Below are 24,832 nucleotides of genomic sequence, written 5' to 3'. Positions count from 1 at the left end.
TTGAGCTGATAGCTGGCGAGGTGGGTGTGCCTCCATGAATGTGTGACTGTGTGAGCAAGAGTCCCATTAGAAGTTTGGCAGAGACAAGAGTGTCCCAGGGACCGCCCGTTCTACTTCACTGCGTTGCCAGGACACAAGTGAGCTTCCTGGTCCCCAGGGCTCTCCATCTCAGAATTCAGGATGACAAAGGGGGCTCCTTCCTTGAGCGCCTCTCAACTTTTGGCAGCTGAGGGAGCTAGGCATTGCCTCCCACAGTGATGGGTCGAAAACTAACATTGTCAATAGCCCCCTCTCCTTCACTTACTTTTTTTGGGCCACTTTGCTCCCCCCTTCCCCCTGCTCCACACACAACCTTTAATAATTGAAGTAATTTGCCCAGTGAAACGCTCAATATGGATAAACGACTGTGAAAAGGCACTTAGCTGAGTCAGGAAGAGCATTTTACGAGTAGAAAGGGAAATGCTATGTTTACTGACATGGAAAAATTTACATTATAACTTAATTTTGTATTACTTTTTGGCCAAACCGCCTCCATAAACTCCTCTTGGGCATGAATCTGTGGTCATTGGTGTGTTAAACAACCAAAACGGATAAAGCTGGCACTCCTGCAAAGAAGTAAAGTATAAACGTGACCTTTATATGGCTAATTTGGCCGGTGGAACAGAACAATTTGCTCAGGAAAAAACTACTTCGGATCTGGAGATTTTTAGATTTTTAGGCTATTTTATGACTGGGTCTTTAGAAATCAATATATTAAATTTTTACTTTTTCACAAAGGGAGTTCAATAACTTTGAATGCATTTGGGAATACTTAATTTTCTTTGGAGTATATCTAGTCTTCTATAAAAACAATACTAGGTCCCAACCACAAAGTTGGGAGAAGGGAGAACAGAGGCTGAGTAAAAATAATTGATAAATAACTTTTCTTAGGTATTTATTTACAAAAATCAAATCTTGGTCATAGCATAGCATCAGTTCAAAGCCCATTTGGAACCCTTTAAAATTATAAATATAATAAATTCATATATCAAGCATAACATATTTGTACATTAATTATTCCCATTAATTCAACTGCATCTTTTTCAAATACACCCCCAAACCAGTAATAGAGTAAAACTTTTTTTTTTGCTTCCTGCTGTGTTTTCTTAGCCTCTTTAATACTTTGTGGTCTAAGAAAAATAAAATAAAACAGACATTCATTCAAAAATCTACTTTGATTTTTGAGCACAGCAGAATCTACTTTATCTACTTTCTCCAGCATCAAGTGAATTCTGCAAATCATTTAGACACACAGAAATCTTTCATTCATACTATGAATTCTGATAAAAGCCAGCACTTACCAGTTTTCAAAGTGCCCCGAAACATTACTAAAAAGAATGTTTTGTTTTTTTTTTTTTTTACAAGCTACACCCAAAACATTTGCTTAAAAACTTTCTAAATAGTGACATTGCCTGGTAAAACACATGCAGTAGACAAAATATCAGATTTCTTTTTCCAGCTGTCCAGAATCCTATTAGTGCCTCTTACTTCTATCTGTCTTTTGCTATAATTAGGACGGCTTAGGGTTTATCTGGGCCTTTTTTCAAAACCAGATTTCCTTCCCAGCAGCAGCCCCTGTCATTCACAAGTACCCTGATGGTACTGGAAGAACTATTTTGATGTACATTGTGGAACAGCAGTCGTGAGTGCGAAGGGAAGGGGGACACACACACGTGCACACGCACAGATACATTTTAGCTTATAATTTTTTAAAAGAGGAGTCTTACCTGAGGATGATCAGCCCAGTCTGGAACACTGCTTGTCTCAAGTACGTTTTTAACCCACACCCCTTCTCCCTGCAAGTCCAAGTTCCCTTCTTTGGAGAGTGAGCCTGGTGGAGTCTGCAGGATTTTTGCTCCTTGCTCTGCTTGGGTTGGAATAGCACAGCCTCCTGCACGGAACTGGGAATTCAAATCAGTCGCTCCTGCTTTGGCATGGGAACTCTCTCTTTTGTCACTTGGGGTTAGTGGGTGCTTAACAGGTCCTCTGGGATACAGGCGATTCAGGGAGGCTTCTGTTGCCCTTTCTTCCAGCTTGGGGTTCAGCTTCTTGGCTTTTCCCTTAATCCCTGGTCGCCTCACCCTGGCAGGTTTCTCTGAGCCCCTCCGGCTCAATAAGTCTTTCCCCCCTACTCTTTTCTCAGCCACAGTCTCCAAACACTGGCTCACCCCTGATTTTCCTAACTCACCAGGTAAGTGCTTCCCCTCTCTCTCTGTTACTGCTTTATCCATGTTTAGCAGATTGTCACTGGCAAATTCCTTTCCTGCCTGGTGGCCGTCTCTGGTTTCCCCTTGAATTCCTGGATAACCAACTTCAGCAGCCCCAGGAGCAGTGGGTGGCTTATATCTCCCCGGGTCTGTCACCACAGACGCTCCATCCTGGTGAGGTCCCACAGGCAAGGTCATCCCTGTTTGCGGGGATGTGGCACCGTGCATGGAGGTTAGGCTGCCCCTTACCTCCACTTCTTGGGATGCTGAGTGATAACCACAGAGGCCAGCGGTGGCATCCATAGGCCCGGTGTCATCCGACACCAGAGGCTCACAACCCACTTCGCTGAGGAAATGCTCACACCCACCCAGGCAACACTCACTGAATTCCATCTCTTCGTCATCGCTTTCTAATAAAAAAACACGCTCAGTCCCCTGCAGGTCCCTTTGCCAAATTGCATTAGAGTGATCTGTCATAACGTCGGAACATTCCGGATACTCCAGGTCATCGTCTGAAAACTCCTCGGTGTAGGTTAGGGTTATCTCTGAGCAAAGTTCATAATCGCTGTCAAAGTCTATGCTGGAAGCCGGGCGGCTGACTGCCTTGTTGCTCGTGGCCCTGTCACCTGGGGAAGAGGCTGCCTCCATCAGAGGTAGGCTAAAGCTGATGTATTTCTGTACTTTGGGATTTTGATGACTAGAGTTTAAGACTTCTTCATTAGGGCCATTAGTGTCTAAGGCACCATCCATTAACCTCGATAGTTTGGAATGCACTGTCCTGTGGCCACAGACATCTTGTTTATCGGGAATATTACTTGAATTAGAACAAAGCAACCCCTCTGCAATGTCCTCTGTGTTATCGGGATCACAAGCCTCTTCAGTTTGCCTCATGTCTTTAACATCCAAGGGATTTTCAGAACTGGATGTACCAAGGTCATTATCAGCCAATAGCTGGAGTGAGCAGGTACCATTGAATTGGGAGGAGGGGGAGTCAGCTGATGCGGGAGGACCCGAGGCAATACTTTCTTCTCCCTTATAGGATGCTCTTTCTCATCAATTCGATGTGTGCTTGCCTGCTCGTATGTCTCATGTTTGCAAACTGTGTTCCTGTCGTCTTTCGGGTTAAGAGAGAGCTGTTGATTCTCTGACGGACACTCCACTTCCGTGGATTGACGATCCACTTCAGTGGATCTTCACTGCAGAGCAGATCAGCCCAAAACAGTTTTTAGCAGAGATTTGATAAATAGCAGCGTCATTTTGGGTACCACTAGGATGAAGAGAAGATACAGGTAAGTTTGCATGCCTACATTTCTTGCCTCATGGCACACACAGAAAATGACCATGGTTTTCCTGCACACTCAAGGAGATCTGTGGTCCCCCTAGGAAGGGGTTTGTGGTCAGAGGCAACTGGCTGAGATGCTCAGCATTTTCCCTTAAGACTCTTCACGAACTTACCCCAAATCGAAAATGCTATGAATTACTCAGACGAATGGAGAAACGTTTTATATTCTAGTTTCTTCTTCTCTCCTTTAAGTCATTCTATGTTATGGGAGTTTGAAAAAGCATTACTTTCTGGAGTAAGGTATTATACACAAATAACTAAAGTACTCTAACTCCTGTAGTGGAATAGTATAAGCAGTAACTCTTTTTAAGACCATGCTAAGAAGGCATGGTTCTTGCCAGGAGGCTGTAGAGATGATACCATACTAGGACTATGTGTATGAAGCATAGTGCCATTTCCTCTTTAATTTAACATGATTATAAAGCCTAAATCACAGCCATGAACACCTCTGGCTGGAAACCAATGTCCACATGCCATCCTGACCAAGACCCGCCAGGTGTTTGGCTTTGGCCCAGCAGGGAAGAAACCGAATCCTGGATCACACCAAGCCTGCTCTCCCTCCCTGCTCCACGAGGGACGGTGCTCTGTGGCTCCTCCCCTTCTTGACTGGAGCCACACGGAGCCTGGAGCCTGACCTGCTTTGTTGACCTTTACCATTAAGACCCTTATCCAGGCTCTGCAGTCCCAATAAAAACTTGTTATACTTGCTTTATATTTGCACTCTTATTTATCTCATTTGACCTCATTGTCATTGTAACACTGCTGATCTCACTCTACGTATTATCCAGCTCAGAAGCCAACCATTTCCAGAAGGCAGGAGCTGAGGGTCTGGCTCAGACTTAGACATGATGCTCAGATCCTTACTGACTGGTGCAGGTAAAAGGTGCACAAATATCTAACCCAGGAGGGTCAGTGTTAGACGCTTACAGCTATGGGACACAGCCTTCCTTATCCTCTCTCTTCCTTCCTGGAGGGACCTCTTTGTCTCCTGAGCGCATGTGCTCATAAGCCCTCAGTCGTTGGGTGCCTGCTCACATAGGCCTCATTTTCAGAAATCATAGACTGATTCCAATTTTATTCATATCTTGTTTCTTTTGGTAACTTGGTTCCCAAGTAGAAGACATTCAGGGGTGGCCGAGGTTGGCCAAGCCTGACCCAAAGCTAATCTCTGGATTTGCCCTGACCAACAGCCTGGGGAGACTAAAATTTAGGGCAACTTTCCAGGGGAAACAGTACCTGCTCCTGTCTATTTCACAAAGTTATTCTGAGGTTCAAATGAAAAAAAAAAATCAATGTGAAGGGACTTTGTAAAGCAGAAACTTTATGCCACACGTACTCTATAAGAATGTAAAAGTGCTAAAATGATAATTATGTGATGTGAGAGAGGTATTAGCTAACGCTACTATGGCAGTCATATTGCAATATAAACGTATCAGATCAATATATTGTACACCTTCAACTTACACAGTGTTGTAGGTCAAATATAACTTAATTAAAAAAAAAAAAAGGATGAGGCAGTGCTAAGACCAGGTTATCGCTGGTTCTCAAGAAGCATGCAGAAGAATTATCAGGGAACTCCATTCAAAATTCTTGAATCAGAATCTGAGTCAAGGGCCTAAGAATTTACTTCTCAAGTTCCCAGATGCATTCTGCTACAAATTGTCCTTGGTCCACCCTTGGAGACACCCTCATCCTCATCACCATTAATTAGGCTTGGGTCTCTTCAATTAAAGCTGAGGGAGGCATGAAGAGAAAATGACTTTTGCATGAGTTTCACATTGCCCACATCATTCCCTTCATGCCTCTTTTTGATTAGTTCTTGGAGATTTGGCCTCAGTGGAGAGCTTACAAGGGGTATAAAGCAGCACCATGGGCTACTAGAAAATCCCAAGTAATTGTGATTTCCTGATTTATCCAGGCCATGATCCCTCTGCTGGACAAACCAGTTATCCTGAAGGTACTATAACTTGCGTGGGAAGAAGGAAAAGGAAGCGAGGAAAATAAGACCAAGAGGCACAAAGGACCAGGTAAGAAAACAATAAAGGAGGGAATAGAGATGATTCTCCAGAATCAAGGAGGGAAAACAAAACAAATTTGAGAAAAATATGGAGAAAATAAATGAATTAAATATATTTAACTTCTGAATGACTATATTAACAGATCGGGAAATGATATGATTTAGTAATGTGGGACTTTATGGAACATGTGTTTTAGCTGATATAAGATTTACAAGTCATCCTGAGTACATTAAAGAGGAAAAGGAACTGGATTAAGTGTAACTAACTTCTCACTGGCTAATGAGTGCCTTCGAGAGAGTTATGGTTTGCGGTTGGCATGCCCTAATGATTATCTCTAAGCATCCTAACAAGGAGGTGGAGAAAATCGGGCAAGGAACCCAGCCTTTGCTGAATACCTCCTCTATTATACAGTGCGCTAGCTGCTCCCTGCCTGCAAAACTGAGGCTCAAAGGAGCCATTTCCCCAAAGTGACAAAGTAGGTAAGTGGTGGAGCTCGGATAGGAAACCAGAGCCTCTGACTCTGTTGCTTGGCTCTGTGAATCCTGTTAGAAAATGGACATTCAGAGAAGGGAAATGATAGGGTGTAGAGAGAGATCATATTTGCAAATAAAATCTTTCTATTCTAAGTTTTCATCTTGATGGGTCAACTGACAACACGAGTATGAACCAATATGATGGTAAGAGCTGAAGAAGAGTCAGGGAGATGGGGGAGACAGCACGTCCAGCCCTAAAATGACTAAAAATCTACCGGGGGGAGATACTGTAAATTTCTCAGAGAATTTTGTAGGTCAGTTCTGTGCCAAGCTGTATGGTGCGGTCCAGAAGGACAAAGGGAGTTCAAAAAAGGGACTTCAGTGGTAGCTGCTGAAATGGTATGAACATAGCATTGGGGTTTAGAATCTTTGCAAGATGCTGGCAGAGTGTGCCCCACAGTGATTTGACAGGAATGCAAAACCATCCTGGAAGAATTTCCCTGAACAATTAATTGCGCTCTCTCCTTGCATACCTTTCCTTTTGCCTGAAGGAGACAGCAGCCTTCTTCCACTTTGCTGTGAAAATCTTGCCTGAATACTCTAGGTTCTTTCTGAGTTAAACATTTCCATTTTAGAGAAAAAGGGATGCATGTGACCTTAAGTAGACGGAGCTTCTTCTGAGCTTGAACCACCTGGAATCAGCCTAAACCAGAGGTTCTGAAACATTTTGGCAGCAGGACCCCTTCAAACCCTCAAAAATAATTGAACACTCAAAGAATGTTTGTTTATGGGGGTTATATCCATCAATGTTGACCATATTAAAATTAAAACTGAGAAAAATCAAAAACATTTGTTTATCCCTTCAAAAATAACAAAAATTAACTCATTACATGTTTGCATAAATAACATATTTTTATGAAAAATACCTATATTATTCCAAAACAAAGTAAAATTGGAAGAGTGGTATTGCTTTACATTTTTTCATGTGGCTTAATAGAAAACAGCTGGATTTTTGTATCTGCTTCTGTTTTCAATGTGATACACCACATTGTTTGGGTTGAAGTATATGAAGAAAATCTGTCCTCACACAGATATGTAGTTGGAAAAGGAAGCAGTATTTTAATGGTCTTTTCATATGATTGCAGATAACCTCTTTGATACTACACAAAGATTAGTTGCAATGTGGAATCTGAAACCATACCAGTGAATTTTTCATACTTGTTACATAGAATCCATTGGTCTGCGTTGTATTTTACATACATCTCTAACCCATGTATGATTTTGTAACATCATGTATTAGTCATTTGGAAAAACTTGGTTCATAAGATCTCCAAATATTAATATGGTTCAATATACAATACTTTTAAGAGTCCCATTCCTTAATATTACTACTGATTATATAAGAACAACTTTCAACTATTGGGAAACTATCAAGCTTATAACGAAGGATACAAGTTTTCCAAATTTCTAAATTAAGAAAATAATATAAATATTCACTTATCGTAATGATGTAAGTCAATTCTGTGCTAAATGGCATGGTAGAGGTGGAAGATGGAGGGCATCAGCAAAAACTGTGAAATAAGGACGCCTGGAAGTTTCCTCCTTTATAAAAGCAACAAGAACACTGGCAAAATTTGTCTGAATCAACTTTTTCAGAATTCTGAACCTCAGCCAAAGGCCATGTAGGTAGCATTTATTCAACAAAAATTGGCTGAATCTCCGTAAGAACAGTGAGTTTTCTGCAGTCTAACTTGCCCTAGTCCTCTCCCCCCATCCCTAGTTCCATGGTAGTCTCGAGAACTAAGAGCCCACAGTCACAGTGAAAATCAGCAGCCTGGCAGCCACTGAAGGAAGCAGAACAGGGTTGGAGCAACTCCAAAGACCCATTCCCAGGGAATCATCATTATTTGACCTGTCTGGTGCTTTCCTGGAACACCTCATAAGACTGTCTTTCTGTGACCTGATTCAGAGCTCACCCAGCGTGAACAATATTTTCCCTGAGGGCACTTGTCCAAAAAATTCAGAGGCGATAATTTAACATCATGGCTGCCTGCAGCAGTGGATAACGATCGTGGCAAACAATGGGCTAACCCAAACGTTGACCTGGGAAGGAGGAGGCTGGTTTCCATCCATGCTGGGGTGGAGGTGGGGTGGCGGGAGGCGGGGAGGGGGCACTAATTCTAGCAGTTCCTTGGGATCGCACCCACTTAGGATGGTTTTGTGCCTTGTGAGCAAGTGTTATAAATGTGAGTGAGAACTACGAGCCCAGGGCAAGTATCCACAGGACTAATAACGCTATAAAATAAGAATATGAAGACAAGGGGCTGGGGAACAGAATGTAACAAGTGCAATTAAAGGCATGGAATCATTTTTTTCTTTAGCTACCAGTGCAAAAGACCTATCCAAATGGATACACTTTTATTTTATTTTATTTTTAACATCTTTATTGGAGTATAATTGCTTTACAATGGTGTGTTCGTTTCTGCTTTATAACAAAGTGACTCAGTTATACATATACATATGTCCCCATATCTCTTCCCTCTTGCGTCTCCCTCCCACCCTCTCTATCCCACCCCTCTAGGTGGTCACAAAGCACTGAGCTGATCTCCCTGTGCTATGCGGCTGCTTCCCACTAGCTATCTATTTACATTTGGTAGTATATATATCTCCATGCCACTCTCTCACTTTGTCCCAGCTTACCCTTCCCCCGCCCCGTGTCCTCAAGTCCATTCTCTAATAGGTCTGTGTCTTTATTCCCGTCTTGCCGGATACACTTTTAAATCCCTACACTTCAGTCACCATTATCATCACCATCACCAGCATCATCCCCTAAGGGTGTTGTGTTTTCAAATGCATTATTTCATACGTTTATTTATTCATGATTCCACTGGCACAAATAAAATAAGTTACTACTCCCCATGTGGACTGAAAAGCAGATTAGCCCAGCTCCTCTCGCTGTTCCTTTCCCCTCTTGTCTCCTGGAGGTCGTTTGCCTGCTCCCAAGAAAACTCTCCCAGCAATGTTAAAATTGCTGACACTCAAACTGTGCAATCTGGCCAGGCGCCCTGAAGACAGAGTTCATAGGAGTGGAAGCTGAAACTACCGGCTAGAGGTGAGATTTGGAATCCTCTCTGAATTTCAGATATTATTCTATTTTATTACGTGTTCCACATTCCAGTGGAAGAAAACAAGATCTGGGAACAAGCAGTCTGCAGTGTCTCCCCGCCCCCTCCCTGAGCCATGCCTGGCCGTGCAGCATGAAGGGGAGAGGCTGGGCTCAATAAATACTTACATGATGACATCCTCATCCCCTCCGCAGTCACAGCACCAGGTGAGGGTCATAATATTTTCTGACACTAAGTGTCTGTATTTTATGACTTGCCTAACTGCTGCTATCCATTTTATAAATTGACTTATTCAGAATAACTAAAGGAATAAGCAAGCCTCTTATATGCCCCAAAGCTATGTTTATTATAGAGATGGAAGAATTCTGATACTAGAAACACACAGAATTTCTTGAAATTTTCCATAAGCAGCTGGACATATTTCAAACCTGATGAGGAGATTCCTTGTACATGTACCAATTTATTTAGTTATTTATCCGACAGATGTACTGAGCCGCACATCTGGGGAGCTGAAGGGGTCCTTTGGGCCGTGCTGCTCCAGGGACTGCCTACCTCCCATCCACTCTGCCCACCATCCCCTCTTCTGCTCTGTATCACGGAGCTGGCTCCTGGAGGCTCAATCTCCCCAGCTCCCAGGACCACCAGCTTTCTGCTGCATTTGACCAAAAGAAGGCAGGAGATGGGAGGGTGGGAAGACGTGAGAAGCCAGCTTCAGGTGGCATTTCTAGCAGGCATTTCTACCCTCCTGTAGCTCCAGGTCCTACAGGACAGGCCCATCCGGAATTGGTAGCCCTGCCCCCTCCCTTTGTCTCTGCGGATAGGAGATGGTGGCTTCCTGCTGATGCTAATCTCTGGGGGACCTCCCTGCCCAATATCAGCAAAAATCCTTAAAAATATTAGCCAGCCGAATCCACAATATTTAGAAAATGTATATATTCTAAACAAGTGAGGTTATCTGAGAAATACAAGGCTGGATCAACACTCAAAAATCAATGAATATGGGGACTTCCAGATATGGCAGAGGAAGAAGTTAGTAAATCCCCTTTTCCAATAACAACTATGAAACTGGACAAAACTGTCAAAACCATATTAGGTTCAAGAAATTGATCAAAAGGAAAACAAATGCAAAACAAATTTGCAGCTAGGGATTTTAGCTGCAAATTCCCCTAATAAAAATGAACAATATTATAAGATCTCTGTCTTCACTATACTACACCACTACTAGCGCGCACACACACACACACACACACACACACACACAGATTATGACCATAAGAACAGACAAATAGCTAGAACAGACTAGCAACCAGAAATAGTGTGAAGGATATGGGAATATATCCGCCTGTTTGGCTCAATCACCTGTGTAACCCTGCATTTAATGCTTGGTTTTTGTCTTTCTGGTTAGACCCTGACTGATACAGAAGTGATTTATTTTACAGATTTTGGAACTGAGGTCCAAAGAAGACGTGACTCTCTTAAGTTACACAACTGAAAAAAGGAAGAAATATCTCCCACGTGTAAGGCACTGAGTTAGCCGCTGTATGGAATATAAAGTTGTTAAATTCCTAGGCCCACCTCAGGAGCTCCCCACCCAATAAGGGAAACGAGGTGTTTATATAAGCAGCTCCAGTACAGGACAGTACGTGCTAACCATTAAAAATCAGACCAATTATAGAAATTTGGGGGTAGTGGGGTGGCACATGATAATGGTGTCCTGGGAACTTGAAAGCTGAAGCAGGTCTAGGAAATACACAGTAGGATTCTGGCAGGAAAGATGGTACATGCCTGAGGTTGGGAAGGGGGCTGATCACTCCAGGCAAAAGGAATGGCCAAAGGTGAGAGGAGGTGGGAAAGCTCTGGGCCCTCACGGAAATCAACAAACCATGCTTCATTTGGAAGCCGGTGGAGTGCTGAGCTGAAAGTTAGGGCAACTGCATGATTTACTGTTGAAGCAGGACTCTTTAGAGAGTGAGGAGGGATGCAATTAATATTTACCCCAAACCACAGGCAGAAAGTGGGGTGGACCCAGGCCAGTGAGGAGGAAGAGTCGCCCACCAGGAGGTGGGCAGGGCCCAGAGGGTGAACGATTTTCCATCCCAGACAAGGGTTTGGACCTCAGGCTCCAATTCACTGGGAAGCAGATCAGAGCAGTCATTTAGGGAAGAGCGGAAGTCATTCTGTGAGATGCCCACCACATTGCACAGGGTACCAGGGGGAGGAAGGAGGGTTCCCGCTCTCCTGAGGCCTCTGGCTAAGCCGGGACACCCCCGCCTCCCACATGTCCTGTTGGACCTACGACCACATATGCCCGGCACACTGCATGGCACTTGAAAAGGGAGAGAAAAAAATGGGTGGAATAAGACTTGTTTCCTTCCCTGGGGGAGCTACCAATTTTGCTGAGAGATAAGACTTTCAGGTATTAAACAGGAAGCAGCATGTGATTTGCAAACTCCAGTGTCATCATATTCCAAAAGGCACAGTTGAGGCAGTGAGCGCTTCTGGTGGATAGGAGGGGAGAGGTCAGGGTGGCCTGGATCTCAGGGAACAGAGCCAGGAGCAGGTAACCCGAGCCCAGCGGGAAGGATTAGACTTTGGCTGGATGGGGAGGAGGGGAGGGCATTCCCGGCAGATGTATCGGAGCTGGAACAAGCAGGTCGTGTGTAAGGGACAGAGAAGAAATGAGCTGTGTGGGGAGAGGGCCCTGAAGGACAGGCGCTGTGGGTTGGAAGCACAGAATTCTGCTCAGGAGCGAACCGCCAGGGAAATTCTACTTCTCCTCTTCACTCAGGTGCAGTTCTGAGCAGATCGGGGAAGCAGGTTACAAAGTCAGTACAGCGTATAATGGGTAAGGGACAGACTTAGCGGCAAGCCTGCCTGGGTTCACACGCTGCCCGCCTACCATGCGATGTTGGACAAGCTACTGAGTGGCTCAGGATGATGACGGGGCCTACACCAGGGGGTGACATGAGGATTATGGGAGTTAATTACTGTAAAGTGCTTAAAGCTGGGCCTGGCACACACGAAGCTCTAAATCGGAAGTTCTCAGCTCTGGCTGAACCCTAGAATCCCTTGGAGTGCTTTTAAAAAAAATACCAGTACCAGACGATTTTTAGGGCAGTGAAACAATTCTGTATGATACTATATTGGTGGATAGATGTCACTACGCATTTTCCCAAACCCATAGGTTGTACAATGCCGAGTGAGCCCTGATGTAAACCCTGGACTTCGGCTGGTAACGACGTGTCGGTGGAGGCTCATCAGTTGTAACAAACGTCCCAGTCTCATGGGGGATGCAGACGGTGGGAGAGTCTGCGTCGGGGACAGCGGGTAGATATGGAAACTGTGCTTTCGGCTCCATTTTGCTGTGAACCTAACACTGCTCGAAAAAATAGTCTATTGAAAAGAGGCAAAAATATACCAGTGCCAGGGCCCCCTCCCCAAAAAAATCAATTAAGCAGCATCTCAGGGTGAAGGGCTTTGCCGTTGGTGTTTTTTAAGCCTCCCAGGTGACTGTAATGAGAAGTCAGGGCTCAGAAAGCACTGAGCTAAACGAACGTTAGCTCCGGGTACCTAGAGAAGGACGTAGGGGAGCCAGGAAGTGGATGGCAGAGGAGGGATCTCAGCCTGGGCTTGTCCGGGGAGTGGTTTCCTGGCTTCCATTTGGCACAAAAGTGCTGAGCTTCTGACAGCTTTTTGAGCCTCTGGGACCAAATGCAGACCAACCAGACACTCTGAACAAGAAACGAGCCAACTGACTTCAGAATGGAAAACATTTCATGGCCTTACTGCCAACAGGTTTAGTTAACAGACGACCGACCTCTCTTATCAAAAGAAAACTCAAGGGTAGCCGCAAACAATCCCCATGCACCTCACCGATAGGCCACCAAGCCAGCCTAGGGTCCCAGAATGTCTGCAGAAATCTCAAGGGACATTGTGACAATAGAAAGACTCCTAGATTAAACTGCAAATCCATCTGTGAAAGACATGGCCTCTTGAGAGCAGGACAGAGAACAAGGTACCCCTGACATAGGCTTGGAGGACCCAGAGCTCTTTCATAAAAGCAAGTTAGCTTAGAATTCCGAAGGACTGATACTGTTAATTTATTTAAACACCCAGCATGCTCCAGAACAAACCTTGATTTTCCCATCCAAACCCGCTTCTCGTCTCAAAAAAATCTGCAATTCCATTCTGCCGATTGCTCGGGCCGCACACCCTGGAGTCGGTCCTCTACTCCCCTGAAGCATCCGGTCCAACAGCAGCGTATCTGGTGCTGTCAGATGCATCCAGAACCCGCCGGCTTCCTGCCACCTTCTCCAGGACCACCGCGGACCAAGCCCCTTCACCTCTTGTCTGAATCACCGAGTCGCTGCCTGCAGGTCTCCCCGCACTGTGCCCTGTGTACTCTGTAGACAGAACATTCACACCACAGCAGCCCGCCAGCATCCTTTTAAAACGAAGCCGGAAAAGATCATTTCTCTGTTTAGAAACCCTCCTGTGTGTCTGCATCTGATTCAAAGTAAGAGCCAACGTGCATAGATCATGGCCTCCAAGACCCAACCAACCGTCTTGTCTCTGGCATTCTTCTCCCATGACTGTCCCCTCCCTCAACCCTCTCCAGCCACAGGGACCTTGCATGCTCCCACCTCCGGGCTTCCTTCTGCCCTTGCTATTCCCTCTGATGAGAACACTCTTCCCCAGGAAATAATCACGCCCCTCTTCCGCTCCTGACCATCACATCTCTGCTCCCAGCAGCTCACTGGAGAGCACTTTCCTCCCCTGACACGCCTTCCCTCCCTGGCTTTCCTTTACTCTTTGTCACCACTTTACTGGTTTTACTGGTCTGTCTAACGTGTGACTCCCCCTCTCATCCCTACTCCATGAGATTGGGGACTTCACTGTGCTGCTACTACTGTGGGTTTAAAGCCACTGCAGCAAGAGTCAACCAGCTTCCTTTCTTTTTCTTTTTATTTTTGGCCTCGCCGTGTGGCATGTGGGATCTTAGTTCCCCGACCAGGGATCGAACCCATGCCCCCTGAAGTGGAAGCGTGGAGTCCTAACCACTGGACCGCCAGGGAATTCCCTCAACCAGCTTCCTTGAAAAAAAAATGTAGAGATGAAATTTGATCGGAGATGTGAACAGACAGGGGAAACTGTGATTATATGCCTGTCTACTGTTCCTTCAGTTGATTTCAAACCTTCAGAAATAGAAGTTGGAGTAGTGACAGCCAAAAATCCTGAATTCAGGATTCTTACAGAAGCAGAGATTGACATCACCTTGTTACACTAGCAGAGAGAGACTAAACGTTGCAGTCAGTTTACCAAATGATGCCACTTGCCTGTGTGTTTGGTCAGGACAGAACAACATTATGGAGGCCCTTGGATTGAGAAAGAACCCCTCTCACTCCTCCTGCCTCCGAAGTGGTTAGGACTTTGTATAAATAAAAACAATGCTTTTGGAAAATTAAAACAAAAACAAACAAACAAAAAAACCCCAGGGTCTTGAACAGTCCCTGGTATATTGTAGGCCCTCCATGAATTCTTGTTTTTCAAGGAAGTCCTCTCGATCACTCTTTTTTGAGTTAAACTCCAGCACGTGTGTTAGCAGATTTTGTTTTGGAGGACGGCCCTGGTAGAATGAGATGCGTGAGTGACAGGATGAGACCCCGGGGCCCTGCGGGGACATGATTCTTGGGTAATCCTAGCTTTGCTCCTAACCAGTTGTTAGGAACTTGGATGGGTCCCCTGATCACTCGGGTCTTGGGTGATATATAAAGTAAAGGAATTGGACTCGATCAATGGCATTTAACCAATTAAATCAGCATTTCTTGGGAGTAGCACCTGAGTATCAGTATTTTTCAAGAGTTCCCCAGGAGTAATGTATAGCCAGGAGCGAGGTAATCCACAGAGCAGGGTCTCTCGTGCGTTAATGTGCACACAGATCGCCTGGGATCTCGTTAAAATGCCGAATCTGATTTGCCAGTCGGGGTGAGGGCTGGAACTCTGGCATTCTAGGGAGCTTCCAAGGGAAATCAACTCTGAGCGACAAGGTCTTGGAGTCGCTTCCAGCTCCATGACTCTGCCGTTATCTATGAAGAGTGAACGTCCCTTTATTAAATTCTCAGAAAAATATCATCTGCCACTTGACTGGTGGTTATGAGCTCCCAGTAAATGCCCAGCAGCTGCCCCACCACCACCTCCCATGGAACTCAGTGGCTGTTCAAGTTGGTTTTGCTTTTTTAAAAAACTAATTGCTCGATCCAGGCAGGGGGGAACGTGCAAAACTAGACCCAAGAACTTCTCTCTCAAAAGCAGCCTTGGAGACTGTGGTCGGGGAAGAAACCCATCACAATTTAATTGCTTCTCTTTGTCTGCTGCTCTGTCGTAGGAGCCTTGGTGCCAGCTGTGTCCCTCTCAGTCATCTTCACCGGGCCACCTCATTGCGCCTCCGCCTTGCTCCCATCTCCTGGGGCCCGCTGGGTGAGCAGGCCCGGTGCTGGCAGCAGACAGGAGAGCAGGGCGCTGGCACGGGGCCGGGGGGAGCAGGCCCATGCGGGGGGAAGGCTAGGCAGGGCTGGCAAGGAGGAAGCATTCCCAGCCCGCTGGGGCAGCGGCCCAGGGAGTGGGGAATGACATGGCCAGAAATGGGGGAGCCACAGAGTGACCAGAAACTCAGGCTCCCTGCAGCTTAACGGGTGACAAGGAGCCACCGACATGGTGGCCTTGTCCTACAGCTCCTGCAGGAGGCCTTTTCACATTATTCCCTACCTTCACAACCCCTTCAGCAGCACAGCCGCTACAGTGCCAGCAGGCTGACCACCAAGAAGCCACCATAATTCAGATCCTTCTCCCGGGGTTCAGATGGCTGTCCGGAGAATGGCTCTATGGGGGAGGAGAAATTAAACTGACAAACACAGATGAACAGGAGCAACGCATACAAAGTCCACTGAATTTGTACGTGTACGCGGAGCCTTCGCAAGAGAATGAAGACCCAAAGAAGTGACCAGAGTAGGAAGCTTTTATACCTTTTAGACACAGAAGCAATAAATTTGTGAAGAATTGACAAGACGAAGGGTTTGGGCTGTGGGTAGTAAATGGTGAAGAGGTAACAGGAGAGAAGGGGGAGTTTAACAAGGTTTGTTTGTACAGAGTTCTTGGTCCCAGTTTCCCCATCTCAAGGCCTCCTCCTGGTACAGGGGACACGCCTTTCACAGGGGAGTTTTAGGACCTGCTTCAGGGAAGAAAGGCGAGGGGGGAAGGTCAGAGTGATCTTCCTGCTTCTTCCATTTAAAAAAATTCCCTCAGCTTAAGATCTTCCATGTGCCAAGGTACCATATTTGGGGGTAGCGTGTCCTGAACCCCATCAGCTCTTTCCTCTCCCCTCAGATCAGGACTCAGTAAAGAATATAACAAAAGCACTACATGCATCGCATAATTCAACCCACAACTCGTTATCGAATTCCTGTTGAGAGGGCGCTGGCCACTGGAGGTCCAGCAGGGAACAGATCAGACAAGTTTCTGCTCCCACGGAACTTACCTTCCAGTTGGGGGAAACTCACGACAAAGAAAAATACAAATAAATATATACCATGCCAGGAAATAACCCAAGTGTCCATCAACGGAATAACAATTCTGCTAGATCCAAACCATGAAACTCAGAAACACCGCTAAGCCATAAAAGAAATGAACCACTGACACACCAAATGACACAGATTATTCTCGAAATAATTATGTGGAGTGAAAGAAGCCAGCTACAAAAGAGTACATGCTCCATGATCTCATATATATAAAAACTCTAGAAAAGACAAACTAGTCTCCAGTGACCAAAAGCAGATCAGTTGTTGTGTGAGGATGGGTGGACAGAGAGGGCAGGAAAGTGGGGTTGCAAAGGGGCATCGAGAGAGCTTTTGAGGGGATAGATATGTCCACTCTCTTGGTGGTGGTGATGGTTCCACGTGTGTGTGCATGTGTCAAAGCTCACCAAATTGAACACTTCAAATGCGTAGAGTCCACTGTATATCCGTCATACCTACGCAAAGCTGTTAAATGTGTGTGTGTATACACATACATACATACATTACATCACATGCTACATGAAAAGTAAAGCAAGATGAGGAAGGCAGGATATGCTGGGGGCAGGCAGTGAGTGTTATTTTGGGTTTTTTAAATTTTATTTATTTAATTTATTTATTTTTGGCTGCGTTGGGTCTTCGTTGCTGTGCGCGGGCTTTCTCTAGTTGCGGTGAGCGGGGGCTACTCTTCGTTGCAGTGCACGGGCTTCTCATTGCGGTGGCTTCTCTTGTTGCAGAGCATGGGCTCTAGGCGCGTGGGCTTCAGTACTTGTGGTGCACGGGCTCAGTAGTTGTGGCTCATGGGCTCTAGAGCGCAGGCTTAATAGTTGTGGCGCTTGGGCTTAGTTGTTCCACAGCATGTGGGATCTTCCCGGACCAGGGCTCAAACCCATGTCCCCTGCATTGGCAGGCAGATTCTTAACCACTGTGCCACCAGGGAAGCCCGTGAGTGCTATTTTTTCTGACCAGATGGCTGGTCAGAGAAGGTCTCAGTGATCAGGTGATTTTGAGCAGAAACCTGAAAGCAGTAAGAGAACTGGCCATGGGGTTATCTGGGGAGAGAACATTCCAGGTAGAAGGAAGAGCAAGGGCAAAGGCCCTGTGGGCCTGAGTAACACTGGAGCTCAGTAACGGCTCAAAATTGAGTTAATACTTCAAGATCTGGACCGAATCATTGCCCCAAGCTTCACATACAGTCTTGCATCCATCCTGCCTACCTGGGTAGAGTCCATGTCTTTGGATGGAGCCTGGCTTCTTAACACCTATATAAGCAGCGGTCACACTATACCAGCTCTGGAATCTGCACTAAGATTCTCATTCAAGAATTCCAAGATCTACTTGACCTCATCTTCTCTGAAATGGGCAGGCAGCCTGATTCCACTTTCAAACTCTTATGACTGATAGTGACTAACTGTGTCAAACAAATCACAAAAGACCTCAAGGTAAAAAGAGTGAACATTTACCTGGCATTTGCTAAGTGACAGGCACTGTTCTAAAAACCTTATGTGTATTATCTCAGGTCATCTTCCCCCAGCCTTGCAAGGTAGATACCGTTATTATTCCCACTTTACAGATACAGAAACTGAGGCAGATAGAAGATAAGCTACATGCCCAATTAAGAGGCTGACACTTGAACCTGGGCGGTATGACTCTGGAGCCAGCCCTTGTAAGTATCCACACATGGCCTCGCAGAGTGCTGCAAATCTCTGATTCTTTTTTTTTTTTTTTATAAATTTATTTATTTTATTTATTTATTTTTGGCTGTGCTGAGTCTTCGTAGCTGCGCGGTCTTTCTCTAGTTGCGGCGTGCGGGGCCTACTCTTCGTTGCGGAGCGCGGGCTTCTTATTGCAGTGGCTTCTCTTGTTGCAGAGCATATGCTCTAGGACACGAGCTTCAGTAGTTGTGGCACGTGGGCTCAGTAGTTGTGGCTCATGGGCTCCAGAGTGCAGGCTCAGTAGTTGTGGCGCACAGGCTTAGTTGCTCCGTGGCATGTGGGATCTTCCTGGACCAGGGCTCGAACCCTTGTACCCTGCACTGGCAAACGGATTCTTAACCACTGCACCACCAGGGAAGCCCAAATCTCTGATTCTTAACCAGTGGTCCCCCATATACCCCCACTGGCCTGGTCCAAGCCTGTCCCTGCACGTGGCTGGGACACCTTCCATATCTGGGGCAATCCTGTAGACTGAACTGTGTCCCCCTAAAATTTATATGTTGAAGCCCTAACTCCCAATATGATGGTATTTGGAAACGGGGCCTTTGGGAGGTGATTAGGTGGGGCTCTCAGGACAGGATTAGTGCCTTTATGAGAAGAGACACCAGAGAGCTTGTCCTCTCTCCCCGCCCGACCCCCACTTTCTCTCTCTCACTATCTTTTCAATCCTCAGAAATGTCAGCCCATGATTCTGTGATTACAAAGTGAGACAACCCGAGTTGGCCCAAGCACTTCCCTCATGTTATTGGTCCTCTCTAAGTTCTCAGAAGGTGTCGATGGAATGGCCTTTCCAGAGCCATTCAGCGTGTGTCCAATTTCCAGTGACCAGTGCATCTTTCTCTGGCTGTCCCACCATCTGGGGTGGGGCTCTGGCAATGACCTGTCACCTGCCCCCAGACTAGCATAGATCTGCCCTGAGAGTCAGCACCATGGTGGGAGCAACTGCCCAAGTCTGGTCCCCAGGAAAGGATGAGCAAGCACACAGGAAACGCTGAGTGTCCCATGGTGTGGTCCCCATCACCATCCACTCCACTGAGACACTTACCTACCAAAGTTAAAACCGGAATGTGACGACGGGCAGCAGATTATCAGCACGGACCTATCATCCTGGGGACCAAATGGGTGTTTCTCGTCAGACCCTTGGGACTCACTCAAGAACTGTTCCAGGCAGTGGTCTGGGGAATGGCCACAAAGCATATCGGCTGAATTCATTCAGGAAGAATGCCGCAGGAGCCCGTCCCAGCTCCGTGCTGGGAACACAGAGGCCCTCCTGGTGCCAGAAAGCTCTACCGCTCCTCCTTAAGACTTGTGACACCTACTTAAGCTCACGGGAACACGAAGTTCACAAAATGCTTTCAGACCTTGGATGAAATGCCTTTTCCCTCTTAGCCAAGACATAGCAAGATTCAGTCATCTTTATTTCTACCCAGTGAGTCCTTGATCAAACGTGTTAATTATATTTTATCCTCCAAGAGGCAAATAGCAGAGAGGAAAAACACTGCCAAACTAAGCTACCTTTCTTTTTTATTTTAAGTTAATTTTTATTAGAGCATAGTTGCTTTACAATGTTGTGTTAGTTTCTGCTGTACAGCAAAGTGAATCAGCTATACGTATACATATATCCCCTCTTTTTTAGATTTCCTTCCCATTTAGGTCGCCACAGAGCACTGAGTAGGGTTCCCTGTGCTATACGGTAGGTTCTCATTAGTTATCTATTTTATACATAGTATCAATAGTGTATATATGTCAATCCCAATCTCCCAATTCATCCCACCCTCTTTCCCCCTTGGTATCCATACGTTTGTTCTCTACTTCTGTGTCTCTATTTCTGCATTGTGAATAAGTTCATCTGTAACATTTTTCTAGATTCCACATATAAGCGATATTATACGATATTTGTTTTTCTCTTTCTGACTTACCATGTCTCTGCAAATGGCACTATTTCATTCCTTTTTATTAAGCTACATTTCTTACCTCTAAATTGTCTTGTTTTTAATCAGTTCCAAAATTATAGTTCAGTGTGGGGAACTGAAATGTTCAAATTGCACAAAGTAACTATTATTTATAGAGTATTCTAAATTCTTTGCATGTGTTGATTTCATCCCTGTGCCAACCCTATAGAGGAGGTACTATCTTTATCTCCATTTTGCAAGTGAGGAAGTGGAGGCCCAGAGAGGTTAAGTAACTTGCCCAAGATGATACAGCTTGTAAGAAGTAGATCTGGGATTTAAATCCAGACAACCTGGCTTCAAATCCTTGCTTTCAATGGTGGATATAATTGCCTGTCCTTTGTAAGTGAAGTTGATGGTAACACTTCTACCTTTAGCAGGATGTGTGCCTTGAGGTGTTTCTTCCAGGAATGGAGATATTCTTAACGGATTCACCACTGCTCATTTGTCCAGCCTCATTGATAACCAGCAACTCATGTTTTTTAGGTGTTTGGGAAAGAATCTGTGTTTACCTGGGTAGAGAAGGAGGCTGAGGGTCCCTCCAGGGGCCAAAGTCTTTGGCTCAGACAACAAGCACTTATGAACAAGCTTCTGCCAGCTACAAACCAGAGTGGCTTCAGGAATATAACAGGGTCCCAAGACTCCTGGCGTCTGTCTGTCCGTCCAGATGTGAGGAATAACTGAGAAGGCCGAGACTTCACTAAAGTCACAGATTCCACCTTCTCAAAACCATCCAAACAGGGTTTGGAGTATAAACATGTATGACAGAAACATCTTCAACCCTGTGTCTGGGTTACAGCTCTCCTGTTAAATATCCATTTCCTTCTTGTCTTTCAAAATTCTCCATTGATAATATTTTCAAAACTATTCATATAAAATTATTCTGGCTCAAAAAAAAAATTATTCTGGCTCTAAACACACCTGGTGTTATATGCTAGGACAGAGTAATTTTTTCAGAGTAATTCTGGGAACACAAGACTTTCAGGAAGTGATAATTAGTAACAACTAATATTCGTTGCACTGACCTGCACACTTCGCCGATCATTTTGCATGAATCATCTCAATACATCATCACAAACACTCATTTTACGGATGAAGAAACTGAAGCTCAGTGAAGTTAACTGACTTGCTCAATGCCACACAGCTCTCAAGCAGCAAAGCTTATTTTAAACTCTTAAGGGTACAGTAGATTACAAAATGTGGCCACTAATTCCTCATCCAGTTATGTACACCCTGTTGCAATGTGACATTCCTACTCCACTCTTTAAGAGGTGGCGTCTCTCTTCCTGCCTCTTGAATCTGGTCTGGCCCTGTGACTTGCTTTGGCCCAGAGGATGTGGTGGGGATGGTGCTGTGAAGGAGCTCAAGAGGGCTTGCAGCTTTCTCCTGGATTGCTCCCCTGAGACCGACACATAGGAAGCCAGTTCCAGCCAACTGGAGGGTAAGGGTCTACGTGGAGGAGAACTGAGGTGGCCCAGCCAACAGCCAGCATCAACTGCCAGACCTGCTGGTGAAGCTGTCTTGGACCTTCCAGCCCAGCCAACCCCCAGACTGACTCAAGTCCATGAGTGAGCACGAGTGGGCCAGGCAACTCCAGGAGAAGAACCACTGCCAGCCCACAGATTCGTGAGGAATAATCAGCTGCTGCTGTTTCAGGGCACTCTGTTTTGTTCTGTGGTGGTTTATTACACCGTTTCTCGACCTCAGCACTGCTGGCATTACAGAATGGATGGTTCTTTGTTGTGGGCTGCTGCCCCGGGCAATGTCAAACATTCAGCAGCATCCTTGGCCTCTACCCGCTGGATGCCAGTAGCACCCCTTCCCAGCTGTGACTATCAAAAATGTCTCCAGACACGGCCAGATGTTCCCTGGGGGCAAAAACATAAGTGACCCAGGAAATCTTCAGCTTGATTTTTTTCCTTCAAAATCTTGAGTAATCAATACCCAGTTATGGTAGAGTTGGAAAAACGTCCTTTGCCCTTTGACCCACAGATGCCTCCCAGGTGGCCTGGATGAACTCAGCTGGTATCTTCTTGGGAACCAGCTCTATGTCATCAGGTAAAGCTGGTCAGCCCTATGCCAAGGTGGGTAAATAGCAGCATTTTTTTAGAATGCTCAGACACACCACGTATTAGTTTCCTAGAGCCGGCATAACAAGCTACCACAAAGAGAATAGCATAAAACAAAAAGTTATTCCTTCACAGTTCTGGAGGCCAGAAGTCCAAAATCAAGGTCTCAGCAGGACCACGCTCCCTTTGAAGGCTCTCGGGAAGAATCTCTCCTTTTGCCCCTTCCCAGCCTCGGGTGGCCGCTGGCAATCCTGGGCTTTTCTCACCTCACAGCTGCATCGCTCCAATCTCTGCCTGTCTTCACATGGCAGTTTTCCCACTCCATCTGCGTCTTTATAAGGATACCAGTTTTCAGTTTTCTCTCTTTATAAGGATACCAGTCAGGGCCCATATTAATCGAAGTATGATCTCGTCTTCATTTAAATAATTACATCTGCAAAGACTCTATTTCCAAACAAGGTCACGTTCTGAGGTTCCAGGTGAACACGAATTTGGGGCGCCCTGTGCAACCCATACTCACGTGAGCAGACTGGCTTGTGACGACTGTGCAGTTCTCCCGGCCACTGTCCCCACCAGGCCTTCTGCAGGGTCCGCCTCCAGCCCAGCCAACGCCAGGGCTGAGCTGACGAGAGCGCAAAAGGGGCTGCTTCCCCATCCCTCTAACCCCGTCGGTGCTCCTGCCCTGGCCACCCCCCTCGCCTCCCTCCTTCCTGCCTCACTTGTAATCTGGGCTTACTCTCAGCACTGCTGGACGTGACCGTGACCATCCAAAGAGGCCTCCTTGCTGCAGAGAGGAGTTTCTCTCTCTAGGTGTGGGTTCCTAGACAGATTTTTATCTGTGCTTTGCTGCCTGTCTTTAAATTGTGTTCATAAGAGACCACAGTTCCCCATTTGTATACACGTCCTTGTGACTTGCTTTCACTATGAGGTAGAAAACATCTATCAATATTTGCATTTTCTTCCCCTCCTCCCAACCCCTATGTCTTTAGGGAAAAAAGAAAAAAATTTCACGCTACAGTGCAAACCATACTGTTATCATTGATGTTTCTCTCTCTTGGAATGCTTTCTTGGCTTTCCATGTCTTTTGTCTGCCAAGCACACTTGACCTGTGGTAATGGAAAGGTCGTAACAGCACTGATCAATCTCTCCAAATAGTCTCATTTGCCCAAAGTACGAGATTAGGGTGGTATGAGGAGGAGAACGCAGGAAGGACGGGGGAAGAGGTGCTACCTGGCTGAGGAAAGCGGAAAGATGAGAATGTGGATAAATATGGAAGCAGGGCTCTTGGCCTCAAAGCAGAACTGCAGATTATGTTTATTAAACCAGAAAGGCTTCCCTGGTGGCGCAGTGGTTAGGAATCCGCCTGCCAATGCAGGGGACAAGGGTTCGTGCCCCGGTCCGGGAAGATCCCACATGCCGCGGAGCGGCTAGGTCCGTGAGCCACAACTACTGAGCCTGCGCGTCTGGAGCCCGTGAGCCACAACTACTGAGCCTGCGCGTCTGGAGCCTGTGCTCCGCAACGGGAAAGGCCGCGACAGTGAGAGGCCCGCGCACCATGATGAAGAGTGGCCCCCGCTCGCCACAACTGGAGAAAGCCCTTGCACAGAAACGAAGACCCAACACAGCCAAAAATAAATAAATAAATAAATACATTTATTTAAAAAAAAAAAAAAAACCAGAAAAGCTGGGAAATATAGAAACAGGAGCTTTCAAATATCTAAGAACTCAGATTTAATGACTGAAAGACTAAACCCAGGTAGGTAAAGTAATTTTCTTTGGGAAACTATGAGCTAATCAGGTGATTTATGGTGCATTGATAATGGCAAGAAAATTCAAGATTAATATTGTAACTAACCACTCACTTTCAGTCTTTGAAAGGCATTTGCACGATATCCCATCCATTTTCTTAACCAGCACTTAATAAACGGGTAGAAGTCAAACTACCTTGCAGATCAATGTTTGCGGATGTAAAGTATTTTGCATCTTGGACAACACATTGGAATCACCTGGGCTGGGGATTGACTTTGTCAAGGGTGAAGGACAAGCGTTAGTGGGTTTTATTGCCCTGCTCATGGGCAGCTACAGCTCAGAACTACTAGTGTAGAAAGCCAGAACTTTTAAAGATTATTAGTATCCAACATATTTACTACTAAGCAGAAAAACATGCAGCCACATCTATTGTTATATTGCCCTACCATTGTCCTTGCCTTAGGACTGAATATTTTTTCCCAGTAGGGGTCTACTTTTCAAAAGGGTAGGCCAGGAACTTGGAAAGAGTGCATTCTGTCACATTTAACCTCTCATTTTTACGATAAACCACTGCCCTG

The 24,832-nt window shown here is 45.7% G+C and overlaps 1 protein-coding gene and 1 long non-coding RNA gene across 13 annotated transcripts in view; one reads left to right on the top strand and one right to left on the bottom strand.

Annotated features, from left to right (window-relative positions):
- The window catches only part of ALPK2 (alpha kinase 2), a 138,655-nt gene extending 135,367 nt beyond the window's left edge, over positions 1 to 3,288 (bottom strand). For all 9 annotated transcript variants that reach the window (XM_082417903.1, XM_082417900.1, XM_082417904.1 and 6 more), the window contains exon 1: positions 1,767 to 3,288. In XM_082417903.1, coding sequence (XP_082274029.1) covers positions 1,767 to 3,137 — 1,371 coding nt within the window. In that variant the 5' untranslated portion in view covers positions 3,138 to 3,288. The remainder of the gene's footprint in view (positions 1 to 1,766) is intronic.
- LOC309639987 lies at positions 2,814 to 24,180 on the top strand. Of its 4 annotated transcripts, none has more exons than XR_014251957.1 (5): positions 2,814 to 2,899; positions 3,286 to 3,535; positions 5,507 to 5,615; positions 9,258 to 9,410; positions 10,644 to 24,180. It is a non-coding gene; the product is annotated as an uncharacterized lncRNA (long non-coding RNA). The 4 variants fall into 4 exon arrangements; XR_014251958.1 differs by having other exon boundaries at positions 9,222 to 9,410; XR_014251959.1 differs by lacking the exon at positions 9,258 to 9,410 and adding an exon at positions 9,064 to 9,191.
- Positions 24,181 to 24,832: the final 652 nt, after the last annotated feature.

Source organism: Balaenoptera physalus (assembly GCF_965194825.1).
Source record: "Balaenoptera physalus genome assembly, chromosome: 12".
Lineage (NCBI taxonomy): Eukaryota > Metazoa > Chordata > Mammalia > Artiodactyla > Balaenopteridae > Balaenoptera > Balaenoptera physalus.
The sequence above is the reverse complement of the archived record's forward strand: the minus strand, read 5'-3'. Positions and strand labels throughout refer to the sequence as shown.